Genomic DNA, 18,943 nt, shown 5'->3' on the forward strand with positions numbered 1-18,943 from the left:
GTATTGCTGTTCCTCGTCACTCGTGGGGTCCAGATGCCACAGCTTTGCTGGGGACTCAAAATGGCCGTCGAGAGGTCAGGAAATCCGCTTCAGGGGACGCAGAGACTTCGGGCTCCGGCGGGAGCGGTAAAGTTTGCAACCGTTGTAGATAGTTTTGGTGCCTGCCAAGCAGGAGAGTCACTCCTTGACTCCAAGGGAGATTCTTCAGTCTTCCAGAGACAGTGGAATGTCGAAGGGCCAGGATTCTTCTTAGTTGAGCGTCGTCCAGGTGTAATCTAAATTGCATTGGCAATGTGTGGTATCTTATAGTGAAAAGATGGGAGGGACTAGCTCTATGACCACTCCTCTATGAGGGTCAGGGTAGTGGGTGGTTACACCCACTTCCCTTTGTCCAGTTTCACGCCAGAGCAGGGGCAGGTAGCCCCTGAACCGGTTTGAGCTGGCATATGCACAGAGGAGCCTACTGCTCCCCCAGTGCAGGACTTCAAAGCACTCTAAGAGTGCACCCACCCAGCTCCAATACACCAAGTCCTGTCTGGGAGGTGGTGACACCTCCCTGTGACAGGAAACCCTTTGTTGGGCTCCCTCCACTGCGAGTTTCGGTCAGCAGCAGGAGGGCAGCCCGGTGTCTGTGCTGGTGGCATCCATTTTGTGATGCCAGGGCTCTGAAAGATTTCTACCGTGTAGTACAGTGGGTACATGTCGTCCCCTCTAGAAGGGTGGGATCCTACTCCCACACCAGTTACTGGTGTGGGGGTAGGATTCCAAGTTGTTTGACAACAAACACGACATGTTTTGATGCAGTCATTCCAAAGTTAGCATTTACCGCGAGGTTATAATGCACTTAAGAGTATATGGTTTAACCGCATCCACAAACAGTAGCAGAGAATAGACTCTGCCAGCTACAGAGGGGTCCTGCTCAGGCAGAAGCACCCCCTCACATAGTAAACCATGCACCCTGCCCTTGGGATTGATAGGGCCTACCATAGGGGTGACCGATAGGTTTATATGTGTGTGTATGGTGAGATATAGGAACCTATACCTCTGTGAGGAGTGCTAACACTACCTCACACAGGCTGCAGTAGCAGGCCTGTGGTGTCAGATTGTGAGTACTTCCCAGGGGTGGCATAATACATGCTGCAGCCCCTGGTAGGCCTGTGAAGTACCAATGCCCTAGGTACCTAAGGTACCATATACTAGGGGCTCATAAGGCACCACAGTATCCAATCACTAGTGCATCTAATATGCACACCAATCATTTAAGGGAGTAAGCAGATAGGCTGGGGTCCTGGATAGCAGGATCCCAGCCAGACTAGTCAAAAACCATTCAAACACCAGGAAAAAAGTGGGGGCAACCATATAGTCAGATTCCACCTTCCTACAGGGGGCATCTAAGTAGATACCACAACGTCATTCCGGCGATCACAACGCCAACGACGAATGCGGAGTCGACCAACGCCACCTACCGAGACACAGGGGTACTGCTGAAGAAACATTCTCCGGATCCAGTCTGACGCCTGGGGGTAATTCTAAGGTAAGGAATCCATAACTGATAGTCTCTTTCAGATATAGCCATCTTGCCCAGCAGATTAATTGGGAGTTGCTCTCATCTCTGGAAGTCCTGTTTCATGTTAGAAATATGGGTCATAAGGTTAAGACTCCAGGCGAGAGGTTTGTAGAGATATGAACACCTCCATATTGAAAGCTAGACTTCAGAATAGGGATAGACTGGTGCCAGGTGATTACACTTTGATCGCCATGGATGGCAACTAAGAGTGAGTTGGGTCAACTCACTTGAAGGCACAAATCTGCTTCAGGGTAAGTATCTCTAAGGAGCGGGATCCCAAGACATGAGGATTGGCTAGAAAAAGGGCGTCATCCACATCCCATCTTCCATATGGACTCGCCACTACCACCCGTGCATCACAACCAAAGAGCTGACCCAAGGGTTCAATGGCTAGGGAAAAGCAGCCAAGAGACAGTAGGCATCCCTGGTACATTAGTATATTGGGAAGGTGTCCGACATTGTTCTGTTCGCCCGCACTTGAGCAGTGGGGGCATTGTATAGCAGTTGAATTTTGGGCTAAACCTCATCCTCTCCAGAACCTTAAACAGATAACATCAGTCGAGTGAATCAAAGCTCATTTCAAAATGTATTAAAAAGAGGACACAAGGACCTGTAGAGTTGAGGCGTAGGCCAGGGCTGCTTGCACGCGGTACATGCCATACCTTGTACTTCGGGTGCTCATGAAGCCACATTGGTCCGGGTGAGCTTGCTGGAGCCTGTTTTTCAGTATCTTAGCATATATTTTTATCTCTGTATTAATCAGGGAAAGTGGAAGAAAAGAAGAGCAGCATTCAGGAGGCTGTGCTGCCTTAAGTATGACAACTATGGTAGCAACATCATGTTCAGGAGGAAACCTACCCGTGTCTATCGCATCCCTATTAAGGGCCAAGAGGTAGGGACCCACCTGGTCCCGAAATTTATGGTAAGACTCTTGGGGAAACCCATCAGGTCCCGTGTTTTCCCCAGTCGGTGATGGCCTCAACAAGCTCCTCTAGTGTGATAGGCTTCTCAGTCTGAACGGAGAGCCAACGGGTGAATCTGCAGCAGAATAACGTTAAGTATTGTAATTACATTTATATAGCGCTTAATATCCCTGCTGAGGTGTCAAAGCGCTATTCAGCGAGTAGCACACAACTACGGAATCCAAAAAGGAGTAGTGATGAATTACAATAGGGAAAGATTAATTAATTTGAGCGGTGGACATGTAAGTCTGTTAGTTGGATATGGAAGGATAGAAGAAGGAAGTGTCTAGAAAGTGTTTCTTTGGGGATCAAGCAGTAGGAAAGACTAGAAGTGGATTAGGGAGAAAAATGAGGTATCAGATGTGTCTAGGGAAGGGTTTAGAAAGGCTTATTTGGGAGATCTGAATAGTAAAAAGAGGTTTGAGATGATGCAAGGAGGGATAGATGAGGGAACAGGCTAGAAAGTGTTATTTTGGGGATCATAATAGAATGAGGTTTGGGATGAGTCAGAGCGAAGGGAAGGATATATTGAGTGAGATAATAGGGTAGAACATTGGAAAGGCTGTATATATATATTTTTCAACTTTTTCTTTTAAACAGGTGTAAATTTATAAATATATAGATACACAAGTACATGAAAGGGATATATCTCAGGTCCCCAATTTGTGTGGTGCAACCCCTAGAGGGGTCTTGGAGTTCTGGGAAGGGGAGCATGCATTCCCCAGCCTCACTTGTGCCTGGGCTGGAATCCAAAACGTTTGCTTTCAGTTTTGGAAAAAGACAACAGTCCCTGGACGGCTAATTTAGATTATTAAAATGGTTCAGGTGAAGTTTCATTAATTTAGTCTCCTGTGCTGTAAAAAGACTTCAGTGCTAGGGTGCCTGCTTGCCTGAATGAAATGCAAATGTGAGCTATGAGTTAATCTGCAAGTGTAAAGGGTGCTTGGGAGCCGGATCTGGCTTTTATTGATCGAATCACTCCAAGCTTTGTGATGACAACATTTGTTTTTCTTGAGAGGTAGTGCAAAGAGTTAACAACTGGGCTGTGTAGTGCGTGCTTGTAATTGTATTTACACAGCCCTTAGTACCCCTAAGGAGTTGTTGAAAGGACAGTTATGTAAAACGAAATTGCATTATATATGTTCTAGTATTACTAAACTCTATATTTTGGAAGGACCATTATAGCGTAAAACTATTTGCACATTTTGTATCAGTCTATCATACTGTGTATAATGCAAGTATAAAATAATGACTTACATATTCACTTACATATTCACAGCGCTTTCTGTCAAAGGCTGTGACACCGTAGCACTAAAAATACACAAGTCACTATTGTGCACTGCACCAAGATTTAATTCTGTGGCTCTCTGGTTACACACAGACCTCTGCAGTGCATTCACTAATAGAGATTTCATAATGTACTACAGTGCATTTCCCACTGAGGAACAACAGTTTTTTATTTATTTTTCATTTAAGCAGCTCATTATTTTATATGTAGCTACCTTATGGTGAAATACCTAAAAAAACACTGAATATTTTGGGGCCTATTTATGAGGGGCTTGCGCTGCCATAGCATCACATTTTTGATGCTCCGGTGGCACAAGCATCTCAGACATACCTATGAGTCAGTGCAAAGTCACCCTGCATGGCTTTGCATGGCCTCATAGATATGGAGTAAGACAAAACAGCGCCAGTCACTGTGTTGGCTTACTCGGCGTCAAGGAGGCATTCCATAAGCGTTGCGTTGGGGTTCCTACACAACATCCATAGATTTTGATGCTCCACAAATTTAACTTATGAGGCAGCGCAAAGTCACCCTGCATGGCTTTGCATGGCCTCATAGATATGGAGAAAGACAAAGCAGCGCAAGTCACTGGGTTGCCTTACTCTTGGTCAAGAAGGCGTTGTATGGGGATTCCCGCGTAACACCCATAGATTTTGATGCTACCCCAGGTTTACAAATCATGTAAACCTGGGGTAGCACCAAAACCTTGCAGCTCCCCAGCGGGGGCGTAACCAGAAGAATTTTTTTCATTCCCTTTCCTGCATAAAAACAATCCAAGCTACGTTGGTGCTAGGCAGCAATTTGTGTGCCAACGCAAGGGGAAAGGATAGGAATGCACCGTATTTCATAAATACGGTGCATTCCAGCCCTTTCTCACTTGTGTAAGGAAGCGCAGCAAGAAAATTTGGGGCGCCGCCCTGCGCCAATTCGTCATAAATGAGGCCCTGTGTTTTTAGCTACACCTTTGACCACACCCACTGACCTTTGGTTTGCTAACACTGTTTAATAATATTTCCCCACTGTAAAAATGATTTGCTGTGGGAATTGGGGGCGTTTATGGTTGTTAATCGTTGTCGATGATGAGGAGTACCAGGTTGTAGCAATTTTTGTCAGGAGGGGGTTCTTACACCTAAAATATTTTGACAAGGGGGTCTCTGCATCAAAAAGTTTGAAGACCTCTGGTATATATGTAAAAGGACGGTAATACATCAAAATTTTAGATGTATTTAATAAACCGAGACTCAAGTGTTGTACTTTAAACTAATTTATTTGTGTTCATTTATTTAAATATATTTTTTCTTCTTTATTTTTTCTTTTAATAGATTAACAGTGAAGCAAGCAATTGTAGTAAGTTATCCTAAAAATGAACATATTGTGATAGATAAATAAACTGGGAACCATAAGCATCTAATCAAATAACTTGCATGAAAACTATGCTGTAACCTATATACATGTTAAGCATAGACTAACATAACCATAATACGTACATTTGTTAAGTACACCTAACGAATATCTATGTATTTATAAACATAATTATTATACACATTTATACAAAGGAATACACATATCTAGACATATACATATAATGAAATTAAAAGCTTATATACACAGGTATGCTGTACAGCGAGTAGCACGAAACTACGGAATCAACTCTTGAGTAGTCTTCTGAAGATGAGCTAGTTATCCTTGGATCTTTTGTTTGGGGGTAATGAGCTCCATAGTTTGGCTGCTTGAACAGAAAAGGCTGTGCCACCTATGGCTTTTTTCTTGTATGGTGGGATTTTGAGGCGATGTTCTAATCTGGAGTGTAGGTTTTTTTGTTGAAAGTATTTGGTGATTTTATTCCTGATGAAGAGTGGCCCTGTTCCATGTATTGCTTTGTGGGTGATACAAAGCAGCTTGAATGTGGATCTTGGGATGAGTTCGCTCCGCTTGGGGCTGGGGTGGATTACTGTACAGTGTCCGACAGTACTCTGTAAAAACGGACACAATTTCCTTCAACTCCTGTCTGAGAGTGCCAAACCGGTCAGCAATTTCGGGACAATTCTGGAGGTCATCTTCCCTGGTGGCTAACCAATAAAGTAATTGCCCACTTTTATCTCCCCACTAATATACCTGTTGCATGGATGCTCTACAGCAGTGCCTGGCCTCCTCAAGCGCAATTTGTCGTAAGGACGCCCTTGAAATGTGGAGTTAATCGCCAAGGATTTCGGAGGGGGTGCTTAAAAATGTGATGCTGCAGGTCTATCTTTGATGCTCTAGCGCGGTAATTTGACTGTTTGGCTTGCTCTTGGTGTCTAAGATACAAAAACACCCAGCCTCTAATAGTGGCTATCCCAGCTGCTCACAGAGTCCTGGCAGCAGAGACCGTAATCTTATTGTGATCAAAGTATGCTTGTAGTGCAGAGGACAAATATGCAGAAGATGCAGTGTGCACCAGACTCCAGACTGGGCTGTGGACAGCATCCATCAATGCGAACTGAGCCATTACATATGAATGATCAGAGATTCCCTGTGGGAGGATACCAGCCCGCGTTAAATGAAGGAGCTCAGGGGCAGGAAGGATTATTAAGTCTATGCGTGAGGAAGTATGGTGAGCTGCTGAGGTGTGAGTATACTCTCGATCTCTGGGGTGCCATACACTCCATGCGTCACATAGGCCCAGGGAATCCATCCATGCCTCAAGCTGCTTTGCTCAGGACACTCGGTTCATCGTCCGTGTATTAGAGGAGTCGAGTATTCTGGCTGGGGATGCATTAAAGTCCACTCATATTATAGTTATCCTGTGGGGAGGGTTAGGGGGACACCAGGATCACACTTTCTATCGCCTTCAGAAGTGGGGCAGGCATCTTGGGTGCTATGTACAAACTATGGAAGTTTTATAGTTGGCCTTCCAAAAGTCCCTCAACCCCCACACACCAGCCCTGTGTCCCCTCCGTGGTAGCAGTCACCATCAGTGGGAATGTTTTATGGAGGAGTTCCACTCCCTGGGGTCGCTGTTTGAACCTTAAGTCCTCACTGAACCGCCTCAAAAGAGGGCAATGGGTGCCTACCTTCAGCATCGCAAGTATAAGTCGCTTAGCATGGTCAGAACTGCTGTCCATTTAATATGGTCAAGAAGACCATTGACGTTCCAAAACATGATCTTAAAAGGCATCATCAATTAGCAGTAAGCAGACAACGGATACCCATGGAGCACTGGTGTCCAGGGGGACAAAATGGAAAGTGCCTCACCCCATTGTGTATGGTGACTACCCTGAAAAGCATGGCTGTACATATGTAATGGTTGCATGTGTGAAGCGGCTTAAAACTAGAACGACTAGAAAAATATAACCGTGGAAAAGCCTCCCCACCCGCCCCGCACTTCCCCCTTTCAAGCATCCGTTACCCTTAACTTCTGTAGAACACAAACCATTACAATAAGTGTGGACTAAATGATGATATGAGTCTATGCAGGATATCTCGAAAATATTTAGAGATTGTCAAGAATAGATATCATGTTCCACTTCAGTGGTGTCCAACGTCGCAGAGGACCCCCTAAATGTCACAGTGACATATTCAGGCCCCACGGCGGAATTCCAGCCTCAGAGGTCTCATCCAGCTACGCCCCAGGACCAAAGGCAGGCATTCCCTGAATACCTAGGGGGCACTCAGAGCTCTGGGACTGCGCTCTGTCTGGGCCAGAAGATCGAGATAGTCTCTGGTTGGGTTTCTATTCCTTCCGCGATTGTTTGGTTCTCTGGGATCTGGTCGGAGGCAGTTGATAACTGCAGTTAGCTCAGTGATTATCAAGAGGTTGTACAGTCCGCAGGACTGGTCTCTTGGTCGCCCATTCCCAGGCCTCCTCTGGGTTATCGAAGAAGTATGCTTTAGAGTCATGCATCACTGAGTCTGGCAGGGAAGATGAGCATGTATTGAATGTTCATGTCGCTCAGCTTCTGTTTAACCTCATCATAGAATTTTTCGGCTGCGGGACCGCCCTTTTGTAATTGGGGGAAAACTGTGATGCAGACTGATTCACAGGTCAAGGTTCCGTGTTGCAGGTCTTTGCAAAAGATCGCATCTCTGTGGTTCAATATCTGGGCAATTATGGGACACGTAGGGCCCCCCCCGGGGGCGGACCTTGGGCCAGGTAGTGGTGTGCCTGCTCAACCGCGAATCACTGCAACAGTTTCCCCCTCGGAATCTAGGACTCCAGCCATGTTTAAGGAAAACCTTTCAAGGTGGGGGCCTTTGACATTCTCAGGAAAGCCACAAGAGCCCAGATTATTACACCTGGATCACTTCTATGGGTGTTCTGCCTGCATTTCAAAGACAGATTGCTTGGTAGAAAGGAGGTGGGAGACAGTGCGCTTGAGAGAGGCCAACTCAATCCTTAGGGTGAAGACCCCACCCTGCGCTTCAGGCACCCTTGTTGCCATATATCTCATAACTTGGTATAAAAGGGATATGTCGACCTGCACCTATTCTAGGCTCCACTGCTTCCTTGGGGATTGGATACCCTGTAAGATAGTGTCTAGATCAGTGGAGGAAGGTTCCTGCTTCAGTGTTGAGACCTCTGCTGCGGGACCACCCCCACTTGCCGGTTGCATGTTAAATGTGTCCATTTTCATTCGAACATATGTATTGGGCACCTTGTCTTACCCCCATCATTGAATGCAGTATAGACCGTGACATGGGAAGGGGGGCGGGGGGCAGCAAGATGATAAATCTCCAGCCCCCCCCCCGTAAGGAAGAGGGAAGCCAGAGGCATCCCGTCAATGCCCTACTTTGGTATCTGCGGGCTGACCCTCAGCACCCCACACAGATCAAACCGGGGCACAGCAACGGCAAATAGGCTCAAATGAGATGGGGGGATGAAGGAGAAACAGGGAAAGGGGGTGAGAAGAAAGGGCCACTGATTGATGCTGTCTCCCTGTATCTCGTACCTTCCAAGGTTTCTTGTATCTAGTTCCAGGTCAGCAGGCCAAGCCTGCTTGCCCCACTAAATTAAAAGGGGGAGCAAGAGCAGCTGAGGGTAGCCCTGTACCTGGGCTGATAGGGCTTTCACACCTTCAGTCCGTCAGCCCCAGGGAAAGACCGCAGCGTCCAACATGTCACATCGCCCCCAGCTCACTAATGAGGCCTCCTCCCCCCACGCTGCCGGCTCCCGAGGAGGCCATTGGTGCAGTGCTTCTCCCACCACACCGCAGGTGAGTCAAATGGTTAGCACGGCCATCCTCCCACCACACGTGGGGTGCAGGGTGGGTTGAAAAAGAACGCCTTCGATCCTGAGACAGAGGCACTCCACCCCGGTGGCCACACTCAGGCATCCAGTGCACTGCAGTACACTTCACTGCAGCAGCTCCACTGGATCATCCAGCTCTCTCGGCAGCACGCCCCTATTTAGGCCACAGATAGTCCCACGGAGAATGGTGCCAGTCAGCCTCCGGGAGCCCAGGCCCACAGTTAACAGAGCAAGGGGGACCAGGCATTGGAGCAGCAACAGAGTGTAGTAGGATTGAGCCCTTTTGAAGCAGGATTTTCAAAGATAGCGGAGGAGATCTCAGCGAGTTAAATGCGTCCGCCAACTAGGCCATGACCCCTGCTAACCCATCTTGTGTGTCATATGATGCCTTCCGACACATAGGCCCATTTCTGGTTTTGTGTCCTGTCGTGCCTAATCTCGCTATTTAACTAATCTGTCAATCCAGGCACCTATCCACTTTACTCATATCTATAAAAACAAAACGCTGGTGCTTTTTCTTTTCTCTCTGGTGATAGCCCTCTCTCCCAACTCCACCTTATTTTTAAAACTCTGAAATATATATTAGTCAATTACCTCACCATTTCATTCCACACAAAACGTTTGTAATCCCCTTCAATCAAGGTTCCAGTGTTTCACTTTACAGAAATGCCCTTTTTTGAGTGTTTCATTACCGCTGTCCACCACAAACTCTCAGCTATCCTCATATTGGTTGAAAGTATTGAATTATTTGCAACATGTGATACTTCGTTTGATTCACTGCACTCTAGCAAACCTTTTCAGGGTTGGTATCACTGGATCGCACTTGACTGGTTAGCTAATCGCTCCGAGTTTAATTGAGCTCCTCATTCTCCATTTAGACTCCCCTCCCTGTCTCCTGTGTTCTACTAAATTCAAAAATATATTTTCTTCTTCATGTAATTTACATGTTAGGTTGTGCTTGTGCGCGTCAGCTATATCTATTGTCTTCATTGTTAGGAAATATTCACCCATGAATTGTGAGTCTTTAGTACTAAGGACAGGGTTTATGCTCTTTCGCATGGGACCTTCTGAAAATATTACATCTACATTTGAATAATAATACTGCAGTTTTCCAGTTCTATAAAACAGACGCAGCGCGAGTCCCGGGGGGCACAGTGAACTTACCCTGAGCAGACTACATGCCCCAGAAGCCAGAGGGGCAGCAGTAGCAGCGGTGGTCCCGTCCACAAAACCGGGCGACGCATATCAGCAACTCGCGCATCCCGCCACGCGGGACGCGCGCGGGCGAGCGCCGGGCTAAGCCTGGACAAAGGGCGGGCCGTCCACGGCCGTCAGAGGCCGCAAGAGGCCGGGCCGGGCTACCCCCCTAACTTCTTCCGTTATGGGTAAGCGCAAACAAGTTGTGAATGTGGAGGAGAATGGGAACAAAGCCAAGGTTGCTAGAAAATCGGATTGTATTATTTCCTATTTGTCGTCTGCTGTCGGGGTTTTAACGAAAGAAATTGCAAATGCCGAACAGGAACTTGGCTTGCTACCCCCTACATTGTCCAGCGTAACTACGGATTGTGTGGTAGCTCCTAGTATACCCTTGGAACCAGTGGTGGTGGTGTCTAATCCTGTTTTAGTGAGTGACCCTGGTGATTTTACCCAGGCTGTGGCTGTTCAACAGGGGCATTTGATGCATGGTAATGCAGGAACTATAAGGCCTAGTAAGAAGAAGACCGAAAAACGCCCTAAAACCCCCAAAGCCCCGCAATCTACTGAAGGGGCATTGGGGTATCTCACGGCGGACCTACTAGAAGACATAATCACCTCACGCTTAGAACCCCTACTAGTGGGCATCGCAAAAGACATTGTTGAGACTTTAAATGCCTGTGTTGCTGACCTACTTAACAAATGTTCTAAATTTGTAGCTTACGTCAAAGAGTTTAGCTTACAACAAGGGGGGCCTGGTCAGGTCACGCGCAGCCCACATAGCCCTGAGGGGGGAACGGTAGTATCCTCCGACCATATGATTCCATTTTGTCCACAGGGAAGCAGTAGTACCTCAGGTATGGCATTGAGCGTGGGCCCATCCTCTTCTATTGCTCAGCCGCTATTAGTGAAGCACACTCCTGTAAATATGCCTCATGTGGCGAGCCATATGGCACCCCAGTCCCCGGACCGATGTGCGTGGCAGACAAGGGGTAGTCTGGTTACCCTTGACCTTCCCCCGGAAGCGGCCCCCTTGGTGGCTGTTTTTGTTGGGGTACCACCGCTCCATGATGGAGTGCAGGAATCTACTTCTGATTTACTGAAGGCATCCAGATCTTGGTGTATAGCCTCCAGTTGTGGGGGTCTGGACATTGGCCCCAATATCATCATGGCAAGAAGGGTGGGGTGGGTTGGGCGGCGGCCGAAGCGGGTCTTGGGTGACTGTGTCATAGTTAATTTTAATAGCCCGGACATTGCAGATAGATTGTTTTGGGATGGGTCTGAGGTTGGGCATAGGGGTACTAGACCAGTGCCCCTAGGGTTTTTCTACCCACCCACAGCAAAACTACCAGGTGGCATATACAGTCACTCGGGCGAACCCCGTGTCGCTAAATACTTCCTCCCGACACCTCCCAGGCAACTACCCTCTTATAGACAACTACCCTCTGATAGACAGTCCCCCAGGGTGGGGTGTTACAGTTCGGGGGGGACATCCAGGCCCAGAGTTTGTCAGGTACCCAATAATGTTTTTGTGCCCCATTTTACCAATTTGACCCTGAATAATCATTATACCCCACTGTCAAATTTGGCGGCAAATGATTGACTGATAACCTCGGCTTACCCCCCTGTACCCAGTCAGGTAACCCCGGGTATCAGGGATAGCTGTAAATTAATTAGCTGGAATGTTGCTGGGATTAGATCCAAGAGAGCGGATGTATCTTGGCTGCACTTTATTAGAGAACATGATATTATTGCCATACAGGAATCTTGGGACTCCTCAATTAATTTCCATCTGGATGGCTACTCCAGCTATGTGGTACCGGCAGTTGTGGGTGGGGTGGGACGAGCGAAAGGGGGCCTAATATTTCTTTGTGCACTTCATTTGAAGGGCATATTTACCTGCCTGGCCTCTGGTTCGGATAATTTTCTCTGTGTCGAATGGCTCATCTCCCATTCCCTGAAAATTTTACTGATTCATTTTTATAATTCTAGGGACTGTGTAGATTTTAATCAACACATGGCCGCCTTACAATGTTTTATTCTAGAGTACAGTCAGAAACAAAACACTGGTTTCGAGATCGTCCTTATGGGCGATTTTAATGTTCATCCCTGCGAGGGCGTATGCCATGTGAGGGCTCATGAAGTTCAGGAGGGACCATTAGGTGCTGTAGCCTCTCACTTTGAGCACTCTAAGCAGGGGGAGGCCCTAGAGGAATTCTTGGCCACCTCCAGTATCTTTGAGTCCAATATTATAGAGGTTGGAGGTAGGGCTATTACGTACAAAGGTACGACCTCGGGGTCTGTGATAGACTATATTTTTATGTCCTCTGGTGCTTTAGCACGGGTAAGAGTTTATAATGTTATCCCGTCTGCCCTTAGTGATCACAATCCGTTTTTTTTGGAGTTGGTCATGCCCGAAAGCTCAGGCGAGTCGCCTCATGTTGGCCGGGGCGGTCTTCCCCTGAGTACGAAGTATCAGGGCCGTAGAGTCAAATGGGCCAAGGTGGTACCCGAAACTTTTATGGAGGAGCTGTGCGTTAAAGTTAATCGGCACTGGGCCACTTGCCTTAATGATAATTCACCGGCGGCGGAGGTGGTTAGTGCGTTTGAGGCTATCTGCGCCCAGATCTCCAGGGACTTGACTTCCACTAAAACTCGCAGTAGCAGCAATCCTTCAAGATGGTTTGACAGAAGTTGTTCTAAGGCCCATAGTAATTTACATAAGGCACTAAATAGTTGCCATAGGGATAGGGGGCAATTGTAGCAGCGAGAGGGGCCTATGAATTGGCTATTGCCAAACGGAAAAAGGAAATTAAATCAGAGGCCTGGAATAATCTTTTATCTATCGATGTCCTTCGGGACAGCGGTAAGTTCTGGGCAACAATTAACCATCCTTTTTTTTCGGGCACCGCGGGCTCTGATTTGGATTGTGTAATTCCGGATGAGCAATGGTTTGACTACTTTAGTAAAATGTATGGAGCGGGCGGCTCAAGTCCTCCCAGTAGCAGCATTAGTTTAGAACCCCTTTTGCTGCCCTGTTTGTCCTTTGATTGTGCGGATGTGGAGAAAGCCATAAAGGATTCGGCAAATAATAAGGTGCCGGGTCCTGATGGCGTGCCGGCAGACCTATATGGCTCCTCCCCTATCCTTTGGGCAAGGCTCTTAACAAACGTTTTTAAAGCTGTGTCTGGTCACAGGTTCCCGGATTCGTGGGCTACGGCGGTAATCATTCCAATCTTCAAAAAGGGTATACGGGGAGACCCCTCCTGCTATAGACCGATCTCCCTGCTTGACTCTGCAGTGAAGATTTTGGGCAGCGTCTTACTTCTTAAACTTAGGGATGCTCTGGATAGCCGGTGCATTCTGTCTAATTTACAATATGGGTTTAGAGCGAATAGGGGGACCCTTGATCAATGTCTAAATCTTCAGCTTTTAATCAGTAAATACACAGTGGCTAAGGATGGGTCCCTTTTTATGGCCTTTATGGATCTGTCCTCCGCTTTCGATTTAGTCAATCGGTCAAAGCTATGGTCTATTATGTTGGATCTGGGTATTGACCATCCCCTGGTTGGTTTTTTAGAAGCACTCCAGCAGGATCTCTCTGCTTCAGTGAGGGTCACCCAGGATGGGAAATGCACTAAGCACTTTAGGTCAGAGAGAGGGGTGAGACAGGGGTGTATCCTTGCCCCACTCCTCTTTACTATCTATATCAATGGGCTGGAAAGGTCTCTGGGGACCCCGAGGGCGGATGCGCCACGTGTAGGGGACCTAGTTATACCGGTTCTCCTATACGCTGATGATGCGGTCTTATTGGCCCGCACTGGGGTGGGGCTTCAGAGACTGCTGGATTCCTTTGGCGCCTTTATGGCTGCTTTAGACCTCAAGGTGAACATTAAGAAATCTCATTTTATGGTGGTGGGAAAAAGAGCAGAAAACCTAAATCTCGATCCTTTTATTGTAATGGGGAGGTGATTACGAGAGTTAAGGTTTTCTGCTATTTGGGGGTCCTTTTTGATGAGAGTGGTACCTGGGGCCCGCAAATAAAGCTCAAATGCAACTCCGTAGCCAGATCTACTTCTGCGCTTTTGAGCTTTGCTAAAAGATTGGGGGCAAGACCAATGGAGGCCTTACTAAACGTTTATACTGCAAAATGTCTGGCTATCGCCACCTATGGCGCGGCACTGTGGGGCTATGTTTCACAGGACTCGATCCAAGTGGTCGAAAATAGATTCTTGAGACACTTGCTCTCAGTCCCGCAATCGACCCCTGTCTTTTCCATTCATGCGGAGGTGGGCCTGGGCTACGTTTCGGATAAGCTGAAGATGGCCCCACTGTTGTGCTGGGTGAAAACCTGGCTAAATCAGGAAATCACTCTCAATCACTTGATTCTTAATGACATCTTAGCTCTGGACCATGCCAAAAGAATACCATGGCTGGAGTACGTCAGAGCGGCGTTCTCCCGTCTGGGGCGTCCAGAGCTCTTTTCATCACCATCACACATTGTTAAGGCTGATTTAGCTTGGATTAAGCAGTCCTTTATAGATAGGGTCAAACTGGATCGCGAAGAGAGGGAATTTTTAAAACCATGTGTTAGAATGCATTTTATGCTTCTTTTATCTCCTTCGCTGGAACCTTATCTAAGTATTGTATCTAATCAACATCATAGATTTCTTTTGTTGAGATTTCGTTTTAATTTGATTCAGCACTCACTTGGCTTTTATCCATCCTGGGGCAAAACTGAATGTAGTAGGCCATGCCATTGTGATAATTTTTCTACCCAAGACACATTGCACTTTATTATGTTTTGCGACCTCTATTCTGCTAGCCGGAAAAAAATATCTGCTGCCAGTTCTGAAGGAAGCTGGTTTTGTACAAGTTAGACCTGCCCTATTATTTCTACAGCAGCTGAGCAGTATTCGCATTATATTTAGTGTGGCAAATTTTCTGGCAGCAGCTGTGCGTTGTAAATCAAAATTCTCCTCTAATTTGTGCAATTCTTGAGCGATTTTCGACTGAAGGTTTTTAGGCATGCTTTTTTAAATTCTGTGGATATTTTTGTTTTTAATATTGCTGGTTTATTTTATGTCCTTGACTGTTTTTATTGATTTTATGAAATCTGTACTTTTATGATTTTAATTAATCGAATAAAGTGTTTTCTGACTGACTAGCTAATACACTACATGAAATACCATATGTCAAAGGTAAGTGATGATAAGTTACCCCTTCTGCTACTGAATTCGGCAATTTCATGCAAACATAACAATCACTAACTTCCATAGTTTCTACGTAATGTACTAAGAGATTTGCAAATACATTTAAATCAGTTTCATTCTTTTCTACAGTGTGGTGTAGCTCTAGCTCATCTGGTGTTTCTAGGTCTACTCTATTGCCCTTAATGTTTGCAACTTCTGTATGTGTGTTAGTACTATTTTGCTTGTTCGTAACTGTTGGACTTGGTCCTTTTTGCAGGGTCATCCCTGATCCTTTTTGCCTTCCTCCTATATTTTTTCTGACCTGTTGTTGGCTGTTTTATGACTCTGGGCACTTTACCACTACTGACCAGTGCTAAAGTGCATATGCTCTCCCTATTGTAAATTGATTTATGAATTAGTGATTCCATTATTGGCTGGTTTGGTTTACTTGTCAGACCCTAGTACAGTGCACCTAGTGTGCCCAGGGCTTGTAAACCAAATGCTGCTAGTGGGCTTGCAGCTCTGGCTGTGCCACCCACAGAAGCGGCCTGCAAAAGAGTGTCTAAGGTCTGCCATTGCAGAGCCTGCGTGCAGTCTGGTACTGTCATGCTGACTGGGCAAGTGCACCCACTTGCCAGTCTCTAAACCATCCCTTTTCTTCATATCAGACACCCCTATGGTAGGCCCATGAGTAGGGTGCATTGTAAGTATAAGGTAGGACATGCCCTGGTGTGCGTGGCATGTTCTAATAGTGAATAGGCTACCTGTTCTCCATAGGCCAGAATGGGCAGTTTGATTATTACATCTTATAATCCTAACTGACTCAGGGAACATGGTAGAAATTCGAATTTAGTATGCCTGAACTCAGAATGATAAAATACATCTTTTAGTGAAGTTGGTTTTAACATTCTGTGTTTGAAAATGGCACTTATAGAAAGTAGGCATTTTCTTGTCTAACCATTCAAACCTGCCTCTGCTAGGCCGTGTATTCCTTGTCTGGAGTTTGAGTGACAGGGGCTGGGGAATTCCAGGGGGCTGGGGAATTCCCGGAGACAGGGTGAGTCAGCACATGGCTGAATAGAGAGATCTCCATGTAGATGGGTGGGAGGAGTTGCACCTGGGACCTGAATAGGGCTGTGCTTTCCCTCCACAATGCTGGCTCTACCTCCTGTGGTGTGTCTGATGTCTCTGCCCTGCACTATGAAAATAAAGGAGGAGTCAGGTAAACAAAGTGCTCCAGGACTGACCAGAACCGGTTTGAACAAGGCAAAGGCCCCTCTGCCCTCAGAGGACAAACGATTTTGGGGTATAAGTATTGGGACCCTGCTCCCAAGAATTTAGATCACTTTGGGAAACAAGAAGAAACTCTGCTGAGGAGAGGAACCATATATACGTCCAGCAATTTGAGGAGGACTTCATCAACAACGCAATGAACCCTTTTCGAAGCCACATAAAGATTTGGAAACGTTACATAGACGACATACTCATTGTATGGAATGGAACAGAAGAGAACGCAATAGCCTTCGTCCACTGGGTAAATTTACAAGACAGTCATCTCAAATTTACTCATACCATCAATAAAAATCGCGCAATCTTTCTGGACCTGGATATCACACTCACGAATGAGGGGATAACAACCAAGGTCCATAACAAACCCACCTACAGGAATAGCCTACTCTTGTACGAGAGTTATCACCCTAAGGCCCTCGAACAGAACTTACCTGTTGGCCAGTTCTTCCGTATTAGGAGAAACTGCTCCGAGAAAGACACTTACAAAGAACAGGCAGAACAACTTGAGAAGAAACTTATTGAACGCCATTATCCAAGAAAAATGGTGAGGAAGGCAAACAAAAGAGCAAGAAACAACCCAAGAGAGGCACTTCTGGAGAACGTGGAGAAAGGCAAAACCAACAGACCGGTCTGCGTTACTACTTTCACACCAGTATCGAACTCAGTTCAGAAAATTATCAAGAAAAGATGGCACATACTTAACAGCGCTGGGAAACATTGGGAACCCCCCTTGTTTGCCTTCAAACGCAATAAAAATCTTCGGGACGAACTGGTCCATGCCCAGATGACCACCAATGAGAACATAGAACAACTCAGACTCTGGGATCAACCACCCGTAGTAGGCCATTTCTCCTGCGGCGGATGCCAGTCTTGTAATCTCACAAAGAACACCAAGAAAGTGGACAGTGGGACAAACAAACCATGGCAGCTCAAATCGTTCAGCAACTGCAACACGGAAAATGTGATATATTTACTAACATGCCCTTGCCAACTCCAATACGTAGGGATGACCACAAGGAAAATAAAAATTTGCATCAATGAGCACCGTAGCACAATCAGGTGCAAAAAAACTAACACAAAGCTAACACGACATTTTTCCGAAAAAAACCATACAGACTCAGACCTCCGTTGGACTATTCTTGAGGTCATGAAGAAAAGGAAATTTGACCTCACCAAAGCACTCCATGTGAGAGAGCAACGTTGGGTGTACCGCCTACGCTCTCACGAAAAAGGTCTTAATGATGACATTCCATGGCTACAGCTGACAGAATAAAGAAAGGGGATATGATTTGGATATAAGCCCTTCAGATAGTATAACTACAAAGCCATATACCTTTATTCATTGACCCAGGCTACAACCCCCCCCTTGACATACAACACAACGGTTTAGTTGGACACATATGAACATATCCCGACACCTCAGCCGCTTATTTTTACGACATTTCTCCCCACAGATGTAAAAAGCGGTTTGCGCAGGGCCAACCACATGTATCACTGTATATCTGGAGAAGTGTTCATTGCAATACTCACAGATGCTCTGCACCATGTCAATACACGAGGGGGTAGTAGGACAAATGTTTGTCTCGGGAACGAAGTATGTGAACTAACTATCCATATTTTGAGTCAAACTCTCATTAGAAACTGGGACACAACTGTGCGGGCGTAATTTTACTACACTCGGCCCAATATCGTGCCAGTTAATCACGATGCAATTTCGGCCAACATCGCCACTTTCAGCACAACTTGGCTCATGTAGTTTTACTTAGCGTCTCCATGCCAACAATAGACGCTTGGGCACATTACGATAGCTCCTCATCATTGCGCTGATGTAAACATGTAGTATTCCACCCAATAGTGCACTGGCCTATCACAATCTCTGTTTGGCCAGCCTCACCACCAATGAGAATTCCTGTCACACGGAACCCTTCAGACAGGCATGGGCGCGCCCTATGACCGGCTTCCTTTCACGATCCTCCAATTACAGCAGGACGGCTGACACACACCCCCTGGCTCACCACGAATGGGGCTTCCCCTTCCATTCACGCCATGAACCGACATCTTGAACACAGGCTCGGCGCTCTTCCGACACCGGGAACCCCGCACCTGAATTCTGTTTTGCGTTCAGTTAACACAATCGAACCTCATATTTAAGACGGCGCCCGCTTCCTCCATTCCTCACAATCGGGAGGAACGAGCGGACGCCTAGGACACAGGAGCATTCTACCT

The 18,943-nt window shown here is 46.5% G+C and overlaps 2 protein-coding genes across 7 annotated transcripts in view; both read left to right on the forward strand.

The window, feature by feature from the left end:
• Positions 1-18,943, forward strand: part of LOC146871983 (bystin-like) — a 552,899-nt gene that overhangs the window by 112,003 nt on the left and 421,953 nt on the right. The gene's annotated exons all lie outside the window — the stretch shown is intronic.
• Positions 1-18,943, forward strand: part of LOC146871984 (uncharacterized) — a 249,209-nt gene that overhangs the window by 15,181 nt on the left and 215,085 nt on the right. The window contains exon 2 of one of the 2 annotated variants that reach the window (XM_085652854.1): positions 5,137-5,161. The exons of the other annotated variant lie outside the window; for it this stretch is intronic. Within the exon in view, the coding sequence (XP_085508980.1) occupies positions 5,137-5,161 (25 nt within the window). The remainder of the gene's footprint in view (positions 1-5,136; positions 5,162-18,943) is intronic. 2 annotated transcript variants of the gene reach the window in all.

Source organism: Triturus cristatus, chromosome 1_1 (assembly GCF_964204655.1).
Source record: "Triturus cristatus chromosome 1_1, aTriCri1.1, whole genome shotgun sequence".
Taxonomy (NCBI): domain Eukaryota; kingdom Metazoa; phylum Chordata; class Amphibia; order Caudata; family Salamandridae; genus Triturus; species Triturus cristatus.